At 38.0% G+C, this 23,807-nt stretch overlaps 1 protein-coding gene across 2 annotated transcripts in view; it reads left to right on the forward strand.

The window, feature by feature from the left end:
* The first annotated feature begins 91 nt into the window (after positions 1–91).
* The window catches only part of LOC137104973 (trichohyalin-like), an 84,288-nt gene continuing 60,572 nt past the window's right edge, over positions 92–23,807 (forward strand). For both annotated transcript variants that reach the window (XM_067486894.1, XM_067486896.1), the window contains exons 1-6: positions 92–578; positions 3,558–3,707; positions 13,937–14,007; positions 19,008–19,131; positions 20,770–20,937; positions 21,236–21,526. In XM_067486894.1, the coding sequence (XP_067342995.1) occupies positions 342–578; positions 3,558–3,707; positions 13,937–14,007; positions 19,008–19,131; positions 20,770–20,937; positions 21,236–21,526 (1,041 nt within the window). In that variant the 5' untranslated portion in view covers positions 92–341. The remainder of the gene's footprint in view (positions 579–3,557; positions 3,708–13,936; positions 14,008–19,007; positions 19,132–20,769; positions 20,938–21,235; positions 21,527–23,807) is intronic.

Genomic DNA, 23,807 nt, shown 5'->3' on the forward strand with positions numbered 1-23,807 from the left:
CCCGTGGTTGAAATAAGCCAATCGCATCAAGCAGCGCCAACGCAGCGGCAAACGTCGTCTGTGTGGAAATGATATATTCACAGTTTGCTGTTGTAGTAACGGCACGCAGCAACACAATTATCTGTGATGGCACGGTAACTCACATAAAGTAACACAGATAATGTTTGGAATTAACTTAAAATGCCGGACATTCGACTTTTTTTTTGCTTCCTTTGCAGTTGCCTAATGATGAATAAAGCAGTGCAGAGGTTTAACCAGATAGACGAGCAGTGATTATCACTGTTAGCTAACTAGTTAGCTGCGGTTTGTTTCATACACAGCGTAAAAGCTTTATTTGAGCAATGCAAGAAAAGACAACACCAGAGTCAGGAAAAAACTCTAGACTGCGGTCACAGGGTAGTGATACTTTCAACCTCCTGCCTCTGTCGGGAGAAACGGGTATGAAAGAAGTCATTCACAATCCCGCGACTGACACCAACAGCATCAAACATCTTCTGAATGAGATGATGGGACTGCACGAGCAGAGGCTGAGGTGTCTGGAGATGGACGCCACTATAAGCAGAGAAGAACTGCTGCAAGTGAGTAGATTTACACAAGTATGTGGCGAACAGGGAGGCTGCAGCTGGTCAGAGATTCGAGTTTGGGACCTTCTAGCTCTGAGGCAGCAGCACCCTTTGAAATATCGAAAATGTACAATATATTTTGCTTTGTTTATATTTTGGATGCTCACTCCATAATTACATGTATATTGCAGCGTGACTGGTACTGTACAGGTATCAATAGTGTGCTAGGTGCTGGTTTTAGAGTTCAGTCTCTGTATTGTTAAGAGTTTGAATCCCATTATTGTTATTATGACCATGTAAGAGTGTTATTTGTGAAACTGAATTGCAGTGAATAAATAAACACTAAACCAAATTCTTTATTTTACCAGGGACACTGTTCAGCTTCCTTAGGTACCCTTCATGGTTCTGGGTCCTGGATTGTACTCATGAAGTCAACAATATAAATTATGGTTTTAAAACAGGACCCCATTCAGACTCAAAGTCAGGATGTGCAGTTTTCTGCCGACATCTATTGTCATTAGGTTATCATCTGCCCAATACAAATCAGAGAGCATCCTGTCCACCATGACTCTCGCATCAGAAGATGACCTCCGTCTTGTCAGACAAATGACAGGAGGAAGCACAGGGGTGCTTTCATAAAGCCACAGCACTTGTAACAGGTGGCAAATTGCATTATGTTTCCATCTGAGCAACAGAGATCAGGAACACAGATCCACACTCATATTTAAAAAATAGAGGTTTCTAATCATCAGGATTGTCATGTGACATCATTTAGGTACAGAATGTAGCCTGCGTGAGCTGGGCTGTGCATCAAAGCAAGTGTAACAAGGTTTCAGAGATGGGTTTCGGTCAGCCGGCCCCAGTCAAGGGCCTGCTTAACAAGGTTATACGTTTAAAACCCAGGAGCTCCCAAGTCCTAAAGGTTGATTTGGACAGTTAATCATAAAGCTTGCCCATTGAAAATACAGCGCCCATTTGTCCATGAATCCATTCTAGGTTTATGATGTTTCCTAAAATGTTAAAACACTTAAACAACCTCCCAGTAAAACAATTCATACAAGTTTTTTCCTTATGCTTTAAGGAAGGCATCACTAATAGCTGTTCTAAAGCTGGAATTCAGTGAACCAACATGCTAATCAGCTTTATATATGGGCTGCTTTTTAAGGCCACACACACAAAATGTGATCTTAAAATTTAATTTACCATACTTGTGAACTTACTTTCTTTAAAGCTAAATATCAGTATTATATTATGCAAGGGATGATATAAACTGCTTGTTGTCTTTTTTGTCTCAAGGAGACAAGCATTTATGAACACAGATGTACAGGTCCTGCTTTAAGGTCAAATCATTCTGAATTTCAGTGGTACTTACTTCATCAGAACTGCAGTCATTAGACAGTATGTTTAGGTTATCTGGCTGTACAACCGCTGTAAAGTGCAAACCCTACGTTGTTATCCTAGAAAAAAGACTGACCTAAACGAGTTTACAAAGGGAGCAACACAAAGGATTTAATTAATCTTTCAAACACAAAGCAGCAACAGGGAATATCTTTCTGACCCTGGCTTAACCTCTGATCAACTACCAACCTAGCCTGGCCATGAAGTATCCCTTTCTAATATTGTAGTTAAGAGCTCATCTATTGTGAATCCTAGGTGGGCTGTCATGAAAGCTGAGTATCACCTACAGGTCTAGTAGGGTAAGTTTTATATAGATGTTTTGGAAGCAAATATTTCGATTTCACAATCATGTAAATAGCCCTTATGAATGTGATTCTTAAAGTACAACCCCAATTCAAAAAGTTGGCAAAATGGAAAAAATAACGTAAATAAAAACAGAATGCAATGATTTGCAAATCTCATCAACCCATATTTTATTCACAATAGAACTTAAACAACATATCAGATGTTGAAACTGAGAAATTCTATTATTTCATGGAAAATATCAGCTCCTCTTGAATTTGATGGAAGCAACACATCTTAAAAGAAGTAGGAACAGAGTGTTGTTTACCATTGTGTAGCATCCCCTCTTCTTTTACGGCTGTCTGTAAATGTCTGGGAAGTGAGGAGACCAGTTGCTGGAGTTTTAGGAAAGGAATGTTGTCCCTTTTCTTGTCTGACGCAGGATTCTAGCTGCTCAACAGTCCTGGGCCTTTGTTGCCGGAGTTTTCGTTTTATGATGCGCCAAATGTTTTCTACTGTTGAAAGGTCTGGACCGGAGGCAGGCCAGTCAAAATGAGCTAATATTTTCCATGAAATGGTAAAATGTCTCAGTTTCAACATCTGATAAGTTGTTTATGTTCTATTGTAAATAGAATATGGATTGAAGAGATTTGCAAATCATTGCATTCTGTTTTTATTTACGTTTTACACATCGTCCCAACTTTTTTTGAAGTGGGGTTGTAGATAACGGTATTGAAACGGTGCAACAACGTCTTACTAACAAACAACCTTACGTTATAATAGACAAATAGTTAGCTAAATGTAGGCAGAGTGAGCAAAAATAAAATCATGACACCAGGTAATAAATCTGATTTAAAAGCATGATCAGCTGCTTGATGTTACTGTCATACATCGGCGGTGGATGTCACCACCACACTTACAAATAGATGTCTTCCGATGTATGTTTTTTTTACATAGTAAAACAATCACTTGAGATTACTGACTTACCATCCATGAAGAATCCCTAAAGCTATAAGTGTTAGATCAAACTAAATAAAAGATACATTTTTAGTATCCTGTTTGTCTAGGAAGTGCTCACGTTTCCCTGTGAGACTTTTTCTTTCATTCATCTGTTTAATTTTGGCAAATCAAGCCCTTGTGTGCTTGTACGTTGCTGGACCTCAAACACTATTACTAGTGCCCCTTGCTATACTGTAATTCAGCATTACATTTTATGTATATTTTATGTATACAAACTGATTTATTCTGCTGTCAACTTGTTAAAACACAACGATTAAACCTCAGTTTCATCCTGCTGTGCTGTTATCCTTTCAGAAGAAAGTGGATTTCCTGCAGTCTTATGTGAATGACTTTGCAGACCAGAACCAGGTGCTGGCTCAGACCATTGAGGAACTACAGAAAGAGGCAGAGCACAAGTTTTACAGCGGGGGAATGAAGCTATCCACCTCTGATCCTATTTTGGACGTAAGGCCTTAAAATGTTCATTAACTTGTATGGCTGTCACTGTTCATCTGTATATTAGAAAGTAATCTTTATGATATTCATTTACCCAATAAATGCTGTGTCTTCAAGAAATAGTAACTATGATAAAGGGTGTCAGTTCATAAAGAGGTTTAGAATATTGTTAAAGACATATTTCACAATGTAATCACTGTGGGGAAAAATGTTGCAATGAAGATTTACAGCGTGCATTTTTTAGTACTAACCCAACTTATTTCCTTCGGATATACTATATAAAATGTGCATGCATTCAAATTACCTAAATTAATATTCCTGGGGTTTACCGAGGAATATTAATTTAATATATTTATTTAGTATTCTGTAATAACCAGAGCAGCATTGTGTTTTGCAGTGAATAGAATAGAAGAGAGTTGAATACTGTTCAATTACTCTGCCTTAACAACAACAACAGCAACAAGAAAAAACAGTTTAAAGAAATAATTTAAAGCCCAATTTTGCTTTGAAAGTCATGTCCATGGTGAGTGTACGTAAACTTTTGTTTGCAACTATATGTCAATGGAAAGACATTCCTACTCCTACACTGACTAAACACACATATCCAGCAAACATAACTTTTGTCATTGTAAAATTCCTATCACAATAGTAGTTAGAATTTATTAAAAAATGAGAAAACAAGCGGGCGAGAGAAAGAATTGTAGATCATGGCTTTCTCTTTTCTGTGCCTCAAATCCTTTGCTTATGTACTCTACTCAGGACCAAGGCCTCTGGTTTGAAATCATGCTGAATTTGGTTAGTTAACAGTTAAGTAAATGAAAATCTGCTCTTGTTTGGACAAAATAGTATCACATGTAAAGCAATTAGCATGGACATGGAACTGTACTACTAGTATTTCTGTTTTTAATCTTAATCACAATACATTTCTAGATAAGCTGCATGTAAACTGAAAAATGAGTCAAGCAGAGAAGGTCCTGTATAATTATATTTTAAGTTTGTGGCCCATCTATTTTCTGGAAGAAACCAGAAATTATCAGCAAGACAGGACTATAAAGACATCATCCCCACTTGATGTAGTGACCTTAAGGTATTGTTCCATTTCAGTAATGGCCTGGCTTCTATCAATATTCGCTCTTCTGAGAGGATTTTGCAGATAGAAAAGTAATTATGGACTATTATACATGAAAGTACTTATCTGCTATTATAGAGAAGGTCAGAGGCCTAGCTTTGTGTACTCTCTATACTGGTCGCAAAGGTCACTACAAAACAAAGCTTTTGCATTTCTCAATACCTAAAGCTGTCAGTTTGTTTTGCTTTCATCAATTTAAAACTTAGTTTTCTTAAGCATTGCTTTAGCAACAACAAAACTAATATAGTTTCTGGTATGTTTCTCTTTCATGCCTTAGACTGTACAATATTTTATTCTTTGCAAACGGTAGCATAATATATATATTGATTAAGGAAAATGAGCAAGACCTTTATTAGTTTTTAGATGTGTTTTTATCAGCATTGGAATTTTAGGCACAGTAACAATTTATTTTTCTCTCTCGCTGATAAAAAAAAAACATACTGCTAAGGAAGAGTAGGAAGAGAACGAATGTGCAAAAGTGATTAGATTATGTTGTTTTAATTGAAGATTCCTTCAGTTCATTGAGTTACACTTTTTTCCCCTATATGTCATAACAGCTTATTTCGGCAGCCAAAGAGACACAGCATGAGGGAATGTCATAAATTGTTGCTGTGCTCTGCTATCTTTCAAGCTTTTGAATCTCCATTTTCACCCATCTTAAACGATGCTCTCACTGTCTGTTTATGCTATTTTGTATGTTTTTAGGGTCTAGATTGGTAAACAAACACAAACAAATGGACTCCCTCACTCAACAGTCTATTAGGGTAGTCAGGGGACAACAGTGTGTTTCTGCTCTGATGTCCATAATGTGAAATCCAATCAAATGAAGAGCATTTAGAGCTACTTATGGACCGTTCCACCATGTAAACGATGCAATGAGCTCTGTAATAGGAGCTCGGGTAATGCCTGATTGAATCAAAGTATATGGTCTTGTTGATGCACAATAGGGTTGAACTGTAATGGACCCAAAATAGAGTTTGTTTTGTGGTCATAATATCATGAAATCCAAGGCTTGTTTTCTTTATTCTAGACAGCTGCAGTTAAACTGTTGTCTATTTGTCATCCATAGACATCATGTTAGCCACATAAAATACACACAGTGTTCAAACAGTGCTATGTGAATAAGACTGAACATCAGGTTTAACCTGTAGTATCCTTTAAGAGGGTTATAGTCCTTCATTTTTTACGTAAATTACTTAACCCGTTTACCTTCTCTTCTATTAGTAACCAAAGAAAAACTGTTGGCTTGACTTGGTAAATGTCACTAAACTGGTGCCCCAGCTGGATCATACCTTACTTAGTACATTAGAAATGCAATGTAAACTCTAGATAATTCTCTATATTCTGATGTCTTTATATTGAAAATCAAGGAAGGCGTGGCTACATATTGTCAAATAAAAGAGTCCATCCTCTTAATTTTTCAAAGATGTAGATACACTGTACAGTAGTTTTTTCCCAGTTGGAGAAAAACGGTGTATGAAAAATGCTGAAAGGTCTTTGTTTCACTCAATTACAACAAAACACATATTACTAGTACCAAGGAGTGTTGAATTTATCAATAAACTTCCCATATAGGCATTTCTTCAATCTCGTTGGTCATTTTAGCACCATAAGGGTTAGTATTCATATAACGTAGTGCAGTCTTTTCCAAATGTTTCAAGCTCTTGCTTAATTCCATACAGCACAAGGGTAGTTCTGGAACAACTGTGTTTTGCTTGAAGACAGCTAGTTGCCAACTTTAGGTTTCAGTGTTGATTAGAGGATGGAGAAAGCTATCGCTCTTGTTTTGCAGAGGGTTTGCCAAGTAAAGAACTTACAGAAAATAATTAAGGCTTTTCTGGTGTCAATTTGTCTTTTGGTCACTGTTAGACTTTTATGTAATGGGATCAAACATCAAAAAGTCACAAATCAGTTTCTTTTGTCCATAATTAGACATCTTGGATTCTTGAGTTTTTTTCTTTGTTTGTTCAGTCTGCCTTTAGGTTTGGCACACTTTGTTTGTAGATTATGGTCAAATTGTGTAAATCTGCATGTGTGTCTGCTTGGTATACATTTGAATTCCCAGAGTTGGTCCAGGGCCTGCATAGCATTATGGGTGACTTTGAAGTCCTGAGGAAGATCAACGTAGCTCCTAAAAGATCAGTAGGGATCATTTGGGATCACTGGCCCTGCTTTTAATCCACTCATCTGTCATCTCACCATGTTGTTAGAATTTGCATTACATATACAGTAGAATAAAACATAAAACTTGCCATTAATTTTTCTACTACAATTAAATGTTATCTCAATGTGTTTTGACTTTAAAACCTAGTAAAATGCTAGTTTTGTCACTTTCAAAACCTAAGTGAGTTCACTGAACTTTAGCTAAGGTTTAACTCAATCATGCCAAAAGATCTGAAGTTCAAAGAGATGCTTAGAAGTTCTTAAGTGGTTTGAAAAAAAGCGAACATTTTTTACTTGAATTAAAATATAACACTTAAACATACTTTTTATGCAAGCAATTTCACTGACATCTTGTATAATATTTAGCAGTGTTTACAAATTTGAAATTATTACTATGCCAGGCATAGACAAAACATAGTAAACCTATTTTCTAAACACTGCACTGGAGATTTGTGTATTATGTTGTGCTGCAGCTAAAAATGGAAGTATCTCCTTTGCCTTTTTAATTTTTCTTATTCTTAAAATACAGTGTTAAAAAATACGACCTAAATTATTTTTGCTTAGCCTGTGTAGAGAACAAGTAGGTTGTAACAAGTGTTGATTATATATTTTCTGAAATAAGAGTCACAGCTGAAAATAGAAGTTCTTTTCGTGTGATTCACAGTGACTATTTAGGATGTTCCCCATAAACCACAGAACAGGGGCTATTAAAATCGCAGGACTCTGGAACCAAATGAGAAAAGTCTTCTTGTGACTTAATCTATGTTAATAAGAGTATACATTTCCGTGTCATGTGGAGCGCTGTGTGTAGTAGCACTCAAGTAATAATGTCATAGATGAAGAATTAACATTCCAAAAGAGGAACTTCTTTGGAAATATAACAGTTCTCTTAGAATGACCACAACTTGGTTTGTTAGAGCCACAAACACAGATGCAGCAAGATCAGCTTGGATCTCTTAATAAGCAGTGACAGTATACATATACCCTTTTCCCAATCAGCTCAGTGATGGCATTTTTATTAGCCTTACTGATGTATGTGACATTTAGCTGCAAAAATTTGCATCCTCTTATTTTAAAAAAATCAACATAATATTTAATACACAATTTGTTAATGTTCTTTTCATCTTCAGAAGTGCCAAAAATGGTCAAGAAGTGTATAAATAAGTTATAATAGAATAATGAAAATGTAATTAAATTACATTTTAAATTCTGTAGAAGGAATATTTGTACTAGCTAATTGTGCATTTAATATGATGTTGATGGGAAAAAAAGTCTTTGTATTACTTTTTGCTATTTTAAAATAAGGGGATGCAGAAGTTGGCACCCAACTGTATTTGCTATAACAGATTAAAAATATAATTAGATATTTAGCTTTAAAAAATTAGTTGCTACAAACATAGTACTGACTGCTGCACTCACTATACATTGGCCATTCACGGTAGGCTTACTGTGCCAGCCTGACCCCAGTGTTACCCCAACACTAACCAGTTACCTTTTCGTTTTCCTGAGCTGCAAATCGGAGAGGAGAGAGTCTCCTTTTTCTCCTCCAGCTTCTCATCACACACATGTTGCTGCAAAAAACTAAATCTGTGACCATAATCATTTGTGGTAAAGCTGTACAGCTGTGAGTCTGAATCATATAGTAAATGCGCAGAAATAGTTTTGAAAGTGAGTTATTTTCAATATGTGTTACAACATTAAACATTAAGCTACTAGTTTCTTAGTTAGTAAAACTGGTTCACATTCCCTAAACAAAGACCAGCTTAGCAGCAACAGGGCAGGATCTCTGTATAAAAAGAGCTGGTGAGAAACTGTACAAACTCTGGTCAGATCAGCAATAAAACGTGTCAACTTTATTATTCCTGCTCTTTGTTTTTCTCCCTTTTTCCTTGCACACATGCGTACACTTTATATACCTTTGCTTGTGCAGCAGCCGCTTGGAGGGTGAGTGGGAGTTAGAGTGACAAAGAGAGAGCAGGGGAGGTCAGGGGGTTGCGATGGTTGACTATGCTAATGCTGTTGTTAATGACTTTGCTGTGAGTGATAACTGATTGTGTTCATTACCATATTAACTCTACTGCCCCCACCCTTCCCAGACCCCCACTATCCACAGTCTCTCTCTATGCCGTAATGGATGTGCCCGTTTGATCTTTGGAATAATGAACTAATTAGCTTAATTAAAATCAATAGAGGTGCCAATACCAAGTTAGACATTTCAGGGACGGTGTCTTTCTCTGCAGGGAAAATAATTTTCATGAAGAGAGGGTAAGAGAGGATGGATGGCAGGGGGTTGGAGGAGCAATACATAAACAACAGGAAGGTCGGGGGGAAAAGGTAAAAGTAAAGCAAAACAGACAAATGAAGAGGAAACAGTTATTTGAAAAGAGAGAGTGAGATAAATAGAGAGTATACATATGTACAAACAGGCCAAGAGGAAGTAAGTAGGAGGAGAAGAGCTGTAAGTTTAAAGATGGCAAAATGAATGCTGTTTAATGTAAGAATGAGTGGACAAGGGCGAACACAAGAAAGCATGAGAGGGAGAAAATATCAAAGGATAGGATGGAGCTAGAGAGAGGACAAACTTAATGATAGAGAAGGAGAGAGAGAGAGACAACCAAAGAGGTTCCTAATGCTGATTTATGAGTGCTTGACGGTCGTTAGCTGGAATAAATGGCTTGTAGGAGTGGCTGCAGCATTACTCCCTGTACAGGATACTAAGTGCATTGTAAGGTCAGCCATAAGGCCAAACTTACATATGTAGTTCTCTGCCCTTGGAAACCTTTGTTAATATATCAGCCTCTGGATGGAACTGTAACTAGTCCATCTGATACACCAGGACCACTGTGGCTCCCTTCACCTGTATGGTCATTGTTTGGGTTCAGTTTTATTTTGAGAACAACACAAAATTGTTGTTTGATTTGCTTTAGTGTATTTAACTGATTGAGCGGCAAATTAACAGATTAATCATTTTGGCACTTGCTAATTAAATAAAATGTACAGTACTGGTGCCGGAGCCACTTTGCCAGCTGTGAACCTATGATTGGTATTTTAACAAGCAATGAATTGCAAAAACCAAAAGCAGAGGAATCAGTAAATGGATAGAGTTATTCTAATTATTTAATATTTTGTACTGTATCTTTAGCTAGTTAAACTGCTATTATACCATTTGTTGAGTGTAAAAATGCCTCGTCTTCCATTGGAAACTGAGAAAATTTCTAAAAAGTAAAAGTCTATTGTCCACATGGTTTGCATAGTCTATAAAACAGGAAACACACTTTATGCCATTATGGCTTTTGGTATCACCTCACTAGGTTGTAAGTAAGGTTTTTAAAAATTCTCTCAATCATTCTGCCATAAACTGAGGTAGTAGTAAATTTTATAGCTGCTTTCAATAGAGTTTGAAATGTGAAGACCACTTGAGTCCCTTCATAATTTTGTCTTGGATCACTGTTGTTGATGCTGCTGCACACTGCACAGAGAGTTTGCCTTTACTTTTACAAGATTTTACACTGTAAACTATTCTGCATATACTGTATAAATATTTTTTTTTCTCATAAGCTATCATTTTAGTTGCATCACTTCACACTTGCCTCAAGATTATTTTGGACAGAAGATTTGTAATACACACTGAACATGCAGTTTTGGACATAGTTGAACAAGACATTGGTGTGTTCCTTCCAGTCACCATTGCCACGAGTAGGATTATCTTATTTTGTCCATCCCTCGCTCTCTGTTGTGAGTGACTCACAGTCACACATGCACGTGTTCCTGCTTTTGTTTTTTCTCTTCTGTTACTTTCAGTTGACCTAGCTCCAGACAAAAGGAATGGATGGGATTGAAAAAATTGAATGATTGCATAAATGGATGGCTACTTTTAGATAGGGGAAAAAAATAAACAAAACACAAAATGAGAAAATGCTAAGTGAGAAAAGAAAGCTGGGAAGAAGAATGGATGTGACAGGAAGAGACTTAAGAATGTGAATATGTTGGACTCTGGACATAAAGGCAAAAAAGAAACTGGGGGAAAGGAACGATTGAGAAAAGAAGAGAAACTGAACCAGTTCTCTGAATGACTGTTATTATGTTAACATTTGAGGTTCCACTACAGTTACCACTTTTAATATCTGCTTGTATTAATAATTTTTACAGTATATCTGTTACTGCTATCGTCTTTTCTCCAGTATCCAACATTGCACAGATCCCTAATGACTGCATTTGTTTGACTATTTTATACACGCCTGCCTTTGCTACTGGGGACCTGAGATACAATCACTTCGGAAGTATCAGTGACGCTTATTATAGACAGAGCACTTTCAATAAGATTGTCTTGCCTGTTCTGTTTGTCTTAAAACTGAGTGCGAAAACTAACTGATGTGATGCAACATCCGTGTAATGTGCTCTCTTTTCCCTCTCACTCTTGCTTTTCCCTCTCACTCATGCACTCTGCAAATTTCTGACCACTACTTTAAAGCTACAGTGTGTTAGTATCCTACAAATAGAATACGCACGCACACACGCACGACCACAGTATATGCACATAAGCCTTCCCTCTAACAAATAAATGTATCGTGGTCATAACCTTCATAAGCCTCATTATCATAGATTGCAGGTCTTTTCATAAAGCTGAGGCTGAGACCTCTTGTGACATATTACTAACAGGATGGACACTAACACACACACACACACACACACACACACACCCTGTGATCTGTAATGAGACCTTATTCTGGACACCCAGCCCAGCTGCCTCTAAATTACAGCCGCCACTCTGCCATACATACTTAATCAGCTAATGTTGTTATATTCCTTATTATTAATTTGTTCCTGTTTCTGATTTATCTAAAGCGGGCTGCATCACACCAATATTTTGTCTCCTTTACAGTTCAGAGAGGCAGAGAAAGAGGAAGCTGTGTGCTTATTCATGTACTTAGGGGATTGCATCTGTAATGAATTGACTGGCTGTTTAGGCATACATAACACAGCCTACTACTCACCTTAATAATGTAAGCAGGTCGTAACTCCTGCTAACCCAAGGGTATATAAGGCATATATACTCACACACACACACAAACACACACACACACACACACACACACACACACACACACACATTAACACTACAAAACACACACAGCGTACCTTTATTAGCCACTGACCTCTACGTGTGCTGGGGCTTCTCACTGTCACACATTGCAGCTGCACTGCAACATGAATGTTTACGATTGGGGGAGAACAAGTCGCATGTCTTTCAAGTTCATAGTCTTGTCATATAAGCCAATAATGGTACACTGAAATTATACAGTACAAAATATTATAATATACAAATTAATATCCAAATAAAAAGGATCTGATGCAGATTCATTTTTATCAGATTCATTGTACTTTGGAGTCAAGAATAATATAGAGGAACTGTTTATCATTTGTTGTTTACTGCATTTGAAAGTGTTGTCCTAAAAAGCACCTTGCTCACTTGGCAGACATAAAAGCAGCAGTCTGCCTGCGCCATGCATCAAATATTAACTTCGTATTTAATGGACTGAATCTTACCTTTGATTCGATTAATCGGACAGCTTCTCTTGGATGCTTTCATGTTGGTTACTATCTGACTACTGAGTGTACTGCATGTGTACAAGCACAGTGGTGCACACAGCATATGCATAATTGTAATATACACACACACAAGCTCATTCTTAAAGCACACATGCAAACAGACAAACATACACTCATGAAGGGCTATGTGTTGACCTGTGAGTCATTGCTGTCAGCATTGATTTCCTTTTCCCAGAGTGACCCCTGTCACCACGGCGATAGAGTGGCCGATATTTCACCACTACTGTTTGGTCTCTCTTGCGCCTACGCCTCTTGTTTTTCTCTTCTTGTTTTTCTATATACCTTTTTTTTCTCACTTTATGTAAGTGCATTGCTTCTTTCTCCTTTCCTTTTCCTTTCACTTCCTTTCCTTTTCCTGTTCCTGCCTGTTTATCTCTCTAGTTGTGCTACTTCTCTTTTGAGCATGGTTAAATTGTATATATTAATTTATTGTGTTCTCTTTTTGTACCAATACAAGATGAATTGACCTCACAGGTGACAGTCCTAACCCACCCGTCCTGTCCTTACACAGACCCCTGTTCACTCAGACAAAATGACAGACAAGCAGACAGGGTAATGATGAGGGGTATTTGAGTTCAAATAGTTGTACAGTATGTGCAAATAAACAGAAGACTGTGTGTGTGTCTGTGCATCTGTCTCTCTGTCTTTGTATACACTTTTATCTGCTCATGTTCTGTCTCTTCATCTCAATGTCTTCTTTTCAGAGCAAATGACTTCCTGTGCTACTATTGTGTTAGTTATTTTATTCTTAAATCCCCAAAGAGGAAAGCCAAATTATTAAGCCATTAGAGTTAATCATATTTCATATTCTATCTTCAGTTCTTTCTTCTATATTTGATTTTCTCAGCTTTTTGATTTGATTTTGTTGATTTGTGTGCAGTTGGTTCTGTTTTAAAAATGAGCAAAGCAGAAATTTAGAAGCAGAAGCAGAGATTTATTTTGCTTTTATTGATTGTTTATAAAGTGTCACAATGTTTTTTTAATTTCTTGTCCCTTTTTCCTTTGATACCTTCGTCACATTGTCATGGTCAATTAAATGTAAATCTCAGCAATTAGTCAAGGGTGACACACTTCATGTTTTTATTCCTGTGTGCTGTCAAAGTTAATCACAGTTTACTGCACTTGAGAAAATTCCCTTCTACAATTTTTTTTCCTTTTAGTGCAGTGTCTAATTCATTAATAGAGGTCAAAGTTGTATATGGTTCTTAATCAAAGTCTTTGCATGTGTCAGTTTTCACTTAAAAAACTTCACTTCAACCCATGCCTCTAAGTATTCCCTGCAGGCTAGTAACACAATAATAAAAAAAATAATAATACTATTTTGTGTCTTTCCCAGATGTCTGAGGTTGATGTAAGGACCTTGTTGCTGGATGGTTTTGTTAGACCTGTGGCTCACATCCCATACAAGTAAGTATATTCAGTATGGACATGTAATGATTAGGCATTTTTTAGCCCAGGAAAAGTTTACTCTTGGTTTCAATAACACATAACTTCTTTATAATAACTCCATGAATCCACCAGACACATGCACACACTTACACAAATGCACAGGTCCCCCAGTGTAACAGAGTTGGCCTCAGGGAGTCTTTGTCTCATTGGGGAAGTTGAGCTCCTTAGGGAATCGCTGCAACACCACTGTCCCTATGGCAATATGCAAATCCCTATATGATTTTTCTCACCATACAGTGCTCCAAAGATGTGTTCTGTTTCTAGTTTAGACCCTTCTGGAGAGACAGAATTTAATTTTAGTCACACATTTGAAAAAACTAATGAAAGTGGTCTTTTCTAGGTCTACTAGTAAATGCTCATACACCTGTGCCTATTTTAGATTTTTGTGTCACCCCTGGACTCATCAGACCAGAGAGAGGTTTGATATAAAAGTGAATTGAGCTTCTATAATCCCCATCATCTGCTGAAGACAAAGTCACCTGGCGAGAATTTTCAATATGTTAAGCTTTAGGTAACCAGATTGAAACATATTGAAGTCTCTAATCTTTACCCTGATATCATAGAACAAATCAGTTGATTTCCAAACACAGAGGTAATATTGCAGTCAATATTTGTTGTTTCCAAAATATGTCAACTAAGGGCACATCCAAATATTGTCTGAAATAACCAGTCAGTGGTTTGACAGCTTGCAGTGCAACCAATTAAAGCACCCAGCCAAGCAGGAATGGGTGGACTGGCACAATGTGGCCAATTGTAGAGGGTTTCTTTGCCATACTGCAAGAGGTACTGAAGGGCGTGGATGGATCCTCACTTGGTGTACTCGCTGTAGAAATGCAGGGATTTGCATCACACCTCGATTATTTTAAATGGCTGCCCATATAATAATATAAAAATGAAATGAGTAAATCAGGTCTCATGAAATGAAATGACAGGCAGGTTGAAACAGCGGGTGAGTGTGTGTGTTTCTTGCCACCAGCGTCAACATTAAACACATCAGATTGAAGCCACCCTCCAGGGTAGCATCACTCAGGCAAGTGGTGTGTGCGTGTGTGCGTGTGGTGAAACATTGCACACACACAGACATTCTTTTATCTGCTTTTCCATTTCCTCTGTTTTTTTGTTTATCTACAGGTTTATTTATATATTTTTCGGTGAAATGGTGTACAGAACACACACACACACATTCTCTCACACACATTGATCTATCAATGTATTGATGTGAGAGTGGGTGTCAGTTTTTTTTCTTTTCCATCTCCCTCCATTTTTTTAATTATTTCCCTTAGTATAATCTCCTGCAGAGTATTTTTTTACACTTGAGTTAACTTGAGTGCTGTTTTCCTTTGCCAAAAGCAGTCAAATGCTGAAAGTTAGTTAAGTAAAAAAAACTACTGTATAGCCTTATTCTCATTTGGGAAAGGTAGGAACTTCACTTATTTTACATTTCGACAGTACCCCTTAGTGTAAATGCTCTAATTCCAACCTCCAAACTTTTCTCATCACTTCTAAAAGAAGTGACTTCTAACTTCTAACTTATTGCTTCTAACAGGAGTGATAAGTTATTTAAACCTAGGACAGTGGAGTTTATTAGTTGCGCTATTACTTTCTATGTGGCTTGGATTGTTTTTCTTTTGTCCAGCACTTTTCTGACAGTTTCCCCACTCTTCCTTGACCATCTTCGTTTGCAATGACAGTAGTGGATGCACATTGCTTTCTATCTCTCCCTCATTTTCTCTCGCACTTCTCTCTCAGGACGGGAGGAGAAAATGTCTCTTTTTCTCCATATTGACTTTCCCAGGTCAGGCTCCTCTTCTCCTATTAGGCCAAGGTAACAGATCAATACACAGGCCTGGTGGGCTGCTGTGGGAACATGCAGACAGACGCACACACAGCGGGCAGTGCCCTGGCCAAGTGCCAGATTCATTAACACACACGCAAAGAGCAGTATATGTACAGTACATGTGTATACAACATATTGTGTGTATGTATGTAGTGTATGTATTGCTTTACTGTCAGATGTCAGGGATGCAAAAACTCGTTCTCTCCTCTCAGATCTTCTCCCCTGCTGTTTTCCCAGCTGGTGCGTAGTGACATCTGCAGTGCTGCAACATGGATAAGCAGCTGCCAGAGATGGAGGGAGGGAAGAGGGGAAGGATGGAGTGCTATAGAAGACAATGCAGAGTGGGATTGGGGAGGGTGAGGCGGGGGGTGAAGGGCGCTGACAACCAGCAACAGTTAACCAGGTGTATGGCAGGGTGAGATGAGATTGTGGGTGTGTGTATGTGTGTGTATGTGTGTGCATGTGTGTGCATGTGCATAAATGTGTATATATGTATGTGTGCATGATGGCAGTGTGCCAGGCGGTGCCATCTGGCTGCTTGACAGAGCTCTTCTCATTAACAGGGAGGTTAATTGCAGTGGCAACACCCAGGCTGTGTCAAACATGCCCCTGGGGACATGCAGGCAACAGATGATCTACATGTTTTTTCTACACACTAGCAGAAATATGTGAGTATGTTTGTGTGTTTTAGCATAAAATGTGGCAACGGATTACCCTTAAAAAAATTCTCTCAATGTAAAGAATCTGACCCGTCCCTGACGTGAGAGGGCGATGTTGGGAACCTGTGGCGTGTGCGCGTGCGTTTGTGTGTGTGTGTGTGTGTGTTTGTTCTTGTGTATAGATGCAAGGCTACATGCATGTTTAGATTATTCTTATGAATTATGCCTTGTTTCTGTAATGATGTAGAAAGAATTGGGTTTACAAAGCCAATGTCTATAGCCCTGAGGGCAAACACATGAACACAAACACATGCGTACACACACACACACACACACACACACACACACACACACACACACACACATGACAGGGGGGAGGAGTGGCAATTTGCATGTTATTACTGCATATTCATGACTAATTTTGTTAGCCTTGCCTAATAGGCCTGAGTGACAGCTTGAGAAATCGAGAGCCTGCTTTAATATCATACACACTCCTGGTAATGCGTGCACACACACACACACACACACCCTCACACACTGTCTTCACGTCCATTCACGTGCCCCTACTCTTTCTGTCCAAACAGTAATCATAACAACACTTATGTCTTTTAATAGAAAAACGCTGTTCATCTCTTGGTTTGACATTGCGTCATTTGTTTGGCATGGCTACTATGTTGTATATAACAATATTGTAAATCAAATAACCTCATATATTATATGCGTAATCATCACCCACAGTAATATGAACACACTCACACGTGCACACACATATGTATATACATGAATGGCACAAATAAATTAGTATTTTGACTTGGTGCAAAATACAGCCTTTACCTGTTCATTCACTCATTTTTGGTGCAGAAAATAGAACTGTAGGAACCATTAAGTAAAACAAAATATTGTATAAATGTTTTTTAATATTTTGTGCCTTGATGTTCCTGCAATTGGGTGTTTATCAAAGACAAAATTATGATATCAGATAGCGAGTGCTTTCCGCAGTACATTTCCATGTGTACAAAGATGAAGACAAATACACACAGCGAACCGCATGTACGCAAAGACAAATACACACAGCGAACCGCCCACTGTGCAGGTGAAAATGGGGATGGAATTGGTTTCAGCTGTATTTTGTTCAAAACCCTCTTATGATTTTCAACCTGTTCCCATTGCAGGCCAATTCTAAAGTATCGTATTGTTTCGTATTCATATTTCTCCCAACTTTAAAATTATTTAACAATTTCCCCAGCTAAAGTGTCCCACAATAGTAAAAAGAAACATGCGGATGTAGAAGGGTTTGCTCTTTGTAAAAGTTCAATGGTGAAATTTTTGCATATATTTCTGGAAAGATAGTCCTTGTCTACACATTTTTACACATAAGCATCTGTACATACTTAGGTATACACATAGTTTTAGGACACTTAGCACACATCGAGAGAAATGCTCAGAAAGTGATAATTTACAACAGACGAACCTTATGGTTAAAGTAGAATAGAAAAAAAATCAAGTGAATTAATAACACAGCACCACACACACTTTCCCATTCTCTAGTAGAAACAGAAACAGACTATAATCTAAAGTCAGATTTTTCACACTCTCCTTTTTGCCAATGGCTTTTACTCCATTTCACTGAAAAGTTGTTTTTTTCCCCTGAACTGAAAGATTTAACTCTCAGCGCTCTCTATTCGCTCACATGTCACTTTTGTCAAAGCTTGCCTTTCCTTCTGTGCCTGGTGTGAACGTGTAGACGCGCTTGATCAAATGTGAGTTTAACATTTTTAATCTGCGCAAAGTTTCATCAGAATAACTCATCTCATGAGGCTGGTAAATATGAAATTGAATGTGTGTGTGTGTGTGTGTTTGTGAACAGTACTGCAGAGGACTGTGTGATCTGTTTTTCTATTTTTTTTTCCCTCCTTCCATCTTGAGTGTGTGACAGCTGTCACTAGCGACTCAGAAAAGTGTCTGGGCAGAGTTAACATATTTTACCGCTGGGAAACACACACACACACACACACACACACACACACACACACACACACACACACACACACTCATATCAACTCTGGTTTCTGTCACCTAACACAAATTTCACCAGGCTCAGCATGTCTTTTCTGCTTTGGAATCAGATGTTTTATGAATTTGATGAATCTTATGGTGGCACTTTAACCAACCATCACAGTTAAATACTGTACATCATTAAGACATCTGTTTTTATTTTTATTTTAATTAAGTCACATGATGATTATTAGGCTTTTAATTGTGTGATATCAGAACACATTTGTGTCTCTCCCCCCACCCCAAACACACACACACACACTTACGCTCAACAGCATCTCATACAGCAGGACAACATGCAGTGTTCACTGTTATGCAATGACTTTGGTGTACTCCTAACAATTTTCACAATTTTCTTGTTCTAATAACATGTCATCTCTCTCCTCCTGCTTTTGTCTCTCCTGTAGCTCTGGTTCCCCAGTCCAGATTGCAGATGAATCTAAAGACCTGAAAATCCATTTGCAAAACAAGGACATGGTCAATTCTGATCTGGAGACAGAGCTCATAGAGCAATCAGAACAAATGCAAAAGGTACTACTCCAGTTTTCCGGATTTTGCAATATGAAAACATAATAAATTACAGAATTACACCACAACAAGATGTTGTCATTTCCAGTCTTAAAAATATTTGTTAAAACATCTGCCTTTTACCTTAACCTCATATCCATCTATCCAAGCTCGGGTGCTGGGGCCCAGGTTATAAAATTCAGGTTATATAGTTTAAATAAGGAACTGCGTTTCAAAAACTTAATTCAGTGCATTGTATTGAACGCACACAGATTTCTTTTTTCAAGGTCTTTTCACAGGTTCAGTGACAAAAAACATGTTAGCCTGCCATATAAAAAGACTATATTTTACCAACATTTTTTCACTACAGTTCTAAAACTATCTAAACAATTAAATTACTAGTTAAGGTGTTTTAGCTGCCTGCTTGATATTGTTTAGAAGCCTCTTCTAGAGGTGGAGAAGTCTTTTCTATTTTTTTTTTTTTATTATTTTAAACGACATTGGTTTGCCAGCTGTGCTAGCAGCTCTTCATGTGCAGCCAGGTTTAACAGGAAGCTGAGGCGTGTGATGAATTACCGGCATATCTCAGAGCCCTAGGTAGCAAACGTGGCGTTGCCGGCCGGAATTAAAAGGGAGAGTTTTTACGGCCTTCCACACCTCCTTACTGGGTGTCACTAAATTATACCCACTGCTGTTTTACTGTCTTCTGTGGCTTACACTTAAAATACACATAAACACACAAAGGCTAACAGAAATGCCCTTATATACACAGACACACTTGTGCTTGTGGTAAACCCAGACTTGTTAGTTGTTTATGTGTATATTGGCTGGGTACTCTTTGCTTATGCTGCTTGTGAGTTGACTCATTTGTACTGCTGCTAATTAGTGGTTTGTGTGATTACAGAGCGTTAGAAAAACAAGTCGTGCAACTGGAGCTTGTTCTGTTAATCATATTTTCAACAAGTGTTGATATATTTTTTTTCTGCTCATGTTTCTGTTTAACTGGTACGTCTGCTATGCAGATGCACAAATAGATTTGTTGACATAGTCCCACTTACATACACACGCAGCCTTGTGAAAGGTGATTGTCACAGAATGTTATATTTGCTTGTTAGAAGTAAACCAGTTTTTGTACGAAATGACACATTTAAGCTCCTATTAAGACAGATTTAAATCCTTAACAATATAAACAATGCATTTTTACATTTAATTCCTTTGAATTCAAATGTAATTATATGGTTTAAGTGTTTGTTTACCTAACCTGCACAAATATCAGCCATTCTTTGATATTGGTTTATGCTTTGCACTTGAATGCCTAAACCTTTGCACAGTCCTTAGTCATCCGTTTCAGTTGTCTAATTTCAGTATTAATAGCAAAAAAACATTTGAATAAAACGGTTTTATTTGTGAAGGACTAAATCGAAAAACACTTCTGAATTATACTTATGATAGAGTTGTATTTTAATTAAACGAGGTATTAGCAATTAATATAGAGAGGTTCAGTATATGAATGCTACAAATGTTTTTTAGATTATAAGGTTTTTGCCTGACATTTATGAAGAAGTAATTAAAATTTCTGAAACACACCATATGTATAAATAGTCAAACTCAATGAAAGAATTTTCACATTTTAACTCGTTCATGATCTGCACTGCAACACAGGTGCTAAAAGACAGTGAGCAACGAATGCACCTGCAAAGCGAGTTGTCTTGTCTGCAGCAGATCCACAAAGACAGCATGAAGGAGATCGCCGAGAAAGATGTCTACATCACCAAACTGCAAGCTAACATTCAGTTGCTGCAACAGGAGGGAGTCGACACACATGATCAGGTGTGCAGACTTTCAAGTGGGTGAATTGACTTATCTGTTTGCACATGTACATACATGTGCATTACATACTGTACATGCAAAATGTAAGCTTGATGGCGCTTACTTGCTATCAGTCACTACAAACATTTTCCCTTAACCTTTTTAATCCTTAACTGCAAAGGATGCCTGGCAATAGGCCTCTTGATGTTTCAGTTTTATTTAAAAAAAAAAAACAACCTAATTGATATTTAATTTGTTTCACATGATGCACAGATGTAGACTACCTGCCCTTTGTTTTTCTCTTTGACTCTCTGACTAGCTTTCCAAGTTGAACATGAGAATGAGCAAGCTGCAAGAGGAGTTGAAGAGAAAAGAGGAGGAATGGGGGCAAAGAGAAGAGAAACTGAAACTGAAATATGAAAAGGAGCACCAGAAAGCAGAGGAGAAGAGATGTCAGGAGCAACAAAAGAGAGCGGAAGAGTGGGTGAAGAGAGTGGAAGGGGAGAAGAGGACAGAGGAAGAGTGGAAGAGGAGGATTGAGGATGAGAGACAGACCCATGCTCAAGCTGTGAAAAAGTGGGCTGACAAGGCAGCTACTTTGAATTCTCAGGTGAGAAAACTAAAGTATGTCTATTGTATCCAAAGTAATATATAAAGATGGCAGCAAATAGGATTTTTTTTTTCACCTCATTGTATTCCCTCATTTGAATTATCTTAAATGAGAGGGTGATTCAGTTGGAAAATATTAAAACGAAATACCTGCAATCAAAAGTTAAGGGGAAAACAACACACATTCATCCACAATCAAAAGATTACTAAATAATTTATTTATTCATCCAATTTACATATTTAAAATAATCTTCTCGTAAACTTTTAATACCATTATGTCTTAAGGCCTCAACTGAAGATCAATTTTCAGTGAAAGTTTCCTGATGATGTTTTCTTCATTGACAAGTTATAGGAACAGATGCATGTACCATATACACACATACAAGAACAACAAAACACTTCACCTTAATTCAGACCTCAGACACTCTCTCATCCACCCCCACAGCCCCTCCTTTCTTCCATTCTGCCATCTCGCCACAACCGCTCCAAATTAATCTGCAAAATATTGATTTGAGGAGCAAGGGGGTGGGGGGTGGGGGCGTGCGATTGCGGCCGCATATTAATACGAACGGGCCGCACTTCGTCTCTCCTCTATACTTTAAGATCCTCATAACTTCATAATTGATTAATGTTCCTTTGTGAAGTGGGGATGAATAATACATTAGTGGGCCTGCTGCACCCTCAGGCTGATGAGAAAATGTTTAATTTCAGTAAATGTAGCGCTCCCGCTCTTTCTCTCTTTCATTTTTACTTTCTGGTTATTTGTGAGTGTTAGACTGTGTTTGTGAGTTTTCACTTGTGAGCTGAGGACTAGAGGACTGTTGTTGATTTGCTTTTTTTCGTGTTTACTGTTGGCTGGAAGCACATGTTAAGAATCACAAAGAAAAGGCTATGGATATGCATTTGCAAACACGAATGAATAAATTGGTGAAACAAGCTCTGTATTGTTCTTTTAACAGATGTAACTGCAAAAGCTGTGTCACCTTACAAGGTGTTTGCCTTCAGAAACAAAAAGAAACACATACTGTGCTGCATCAGAATGTATTGTAAACATCCGCTGCTACATTATCATCAGAAATCAGTGGAAACATGCAAATGTGCCATGAACCCATTTGATGATGACAAATAGCCTCTTCAGCAGCTAGGTGGGTGACACATGTCAGCTTCTCTGACTGGCGCAGCTTTGCTCGACTCAGTTCATCTGGTTAACAGTGCTAATTATGCTAATCGCAATAGTAATGATGATGACGAGGGATTTTGAAGCTCTAGCATAGCGGGCTGAGTTCTAGTGTGTGTTGGGGAGGGGTGGGGGTGTCTGGCACCTGGTGGTGAGCAAGTGTGTAGAATAGATAAATGATGAATTGAACAAACACTCAGAGATCTTGCTTTATGCCAATTTACCTTTCATTTTCATTTGAACCATGTGCCATTGATGAAGGGGATCTACACACAGAGCACTAATTGAATAAATAATACTTATCCATTAACAAGCAGCAATTATTTAGATAATTAGTTATGTTAATCAGCCTGGATAAGCCAATTAACCTCATAGAGTGAGGCAGTGAGGGCTCCTCTGTGTGTTTATGTGCGGTTGTGGATTTCTATGCCTGAGAGCATGTCACTTAAGACACTTAAGAAAACACATTTGCCTAATTAGTTTTCAATGACATAGACAGGCATGTATGTTTTTCCCATGTCCTTGTTCCGCTTTTGATTGTGGGGTAATAGGGTTTCCACACCAAAGGAAATAAGAGGTATTGAACAGTTTTCCTTCTCCTTGCGAATGCAAGAAGACTGTGCATGTGTGAGAAATGTACATGTATTTCTGTCTGGTTTCTGCCATTCTGTTTCTCAGTTAGAGCCACACGGACATCTATATTATGGTGTTTAAACAGGGTGTGTATTTGCTCAGAGACTGTCTGCCTGTTCCATTAGTTTATGTCCTTGGAAGTACAATTTGGCCTTAAGTTCTCTCCATTTATTTAAAACCTTCAGTCAGCGTTCCCCTCCTAATAGTGAGCCGTGTTTCCTCTCGTTTAGCTTCACCACTCATTATCCGGGCTATGTGGAAGAGACAGTGTTTAGAGAAGAGGGAGAGAGACTTGGAGAGGTACAGAGAGAGAGAGAGAGGGGGTAAGCGGGGAGAAAACAAGTAAAAGCAAGAGCAAACCAGAAAAAAAGACACAGGGAATGAATGAGTGACTGAGGGAGAGAGAATGTACATTGTCTTTGAACCTGACCACAGCTGCTTGTGCTTCTAATGAATGGCGAGGATAAAGAAG

The sequence above is a fragment of the Channa argus genome, chromosome 19 (genome assembly GCF_033026475.1).
Source record: "Channa argus isolate prfri chromosome 19, Channa argus male v1.0, whole genome shotgun sequence".
In the NCBI taxonomy this organism is placed as follows: Eukaryota; Metazoa; Chordata; class Actinopteri; order Anabantiformes; family Channidae; genus Channa; species Channa argus.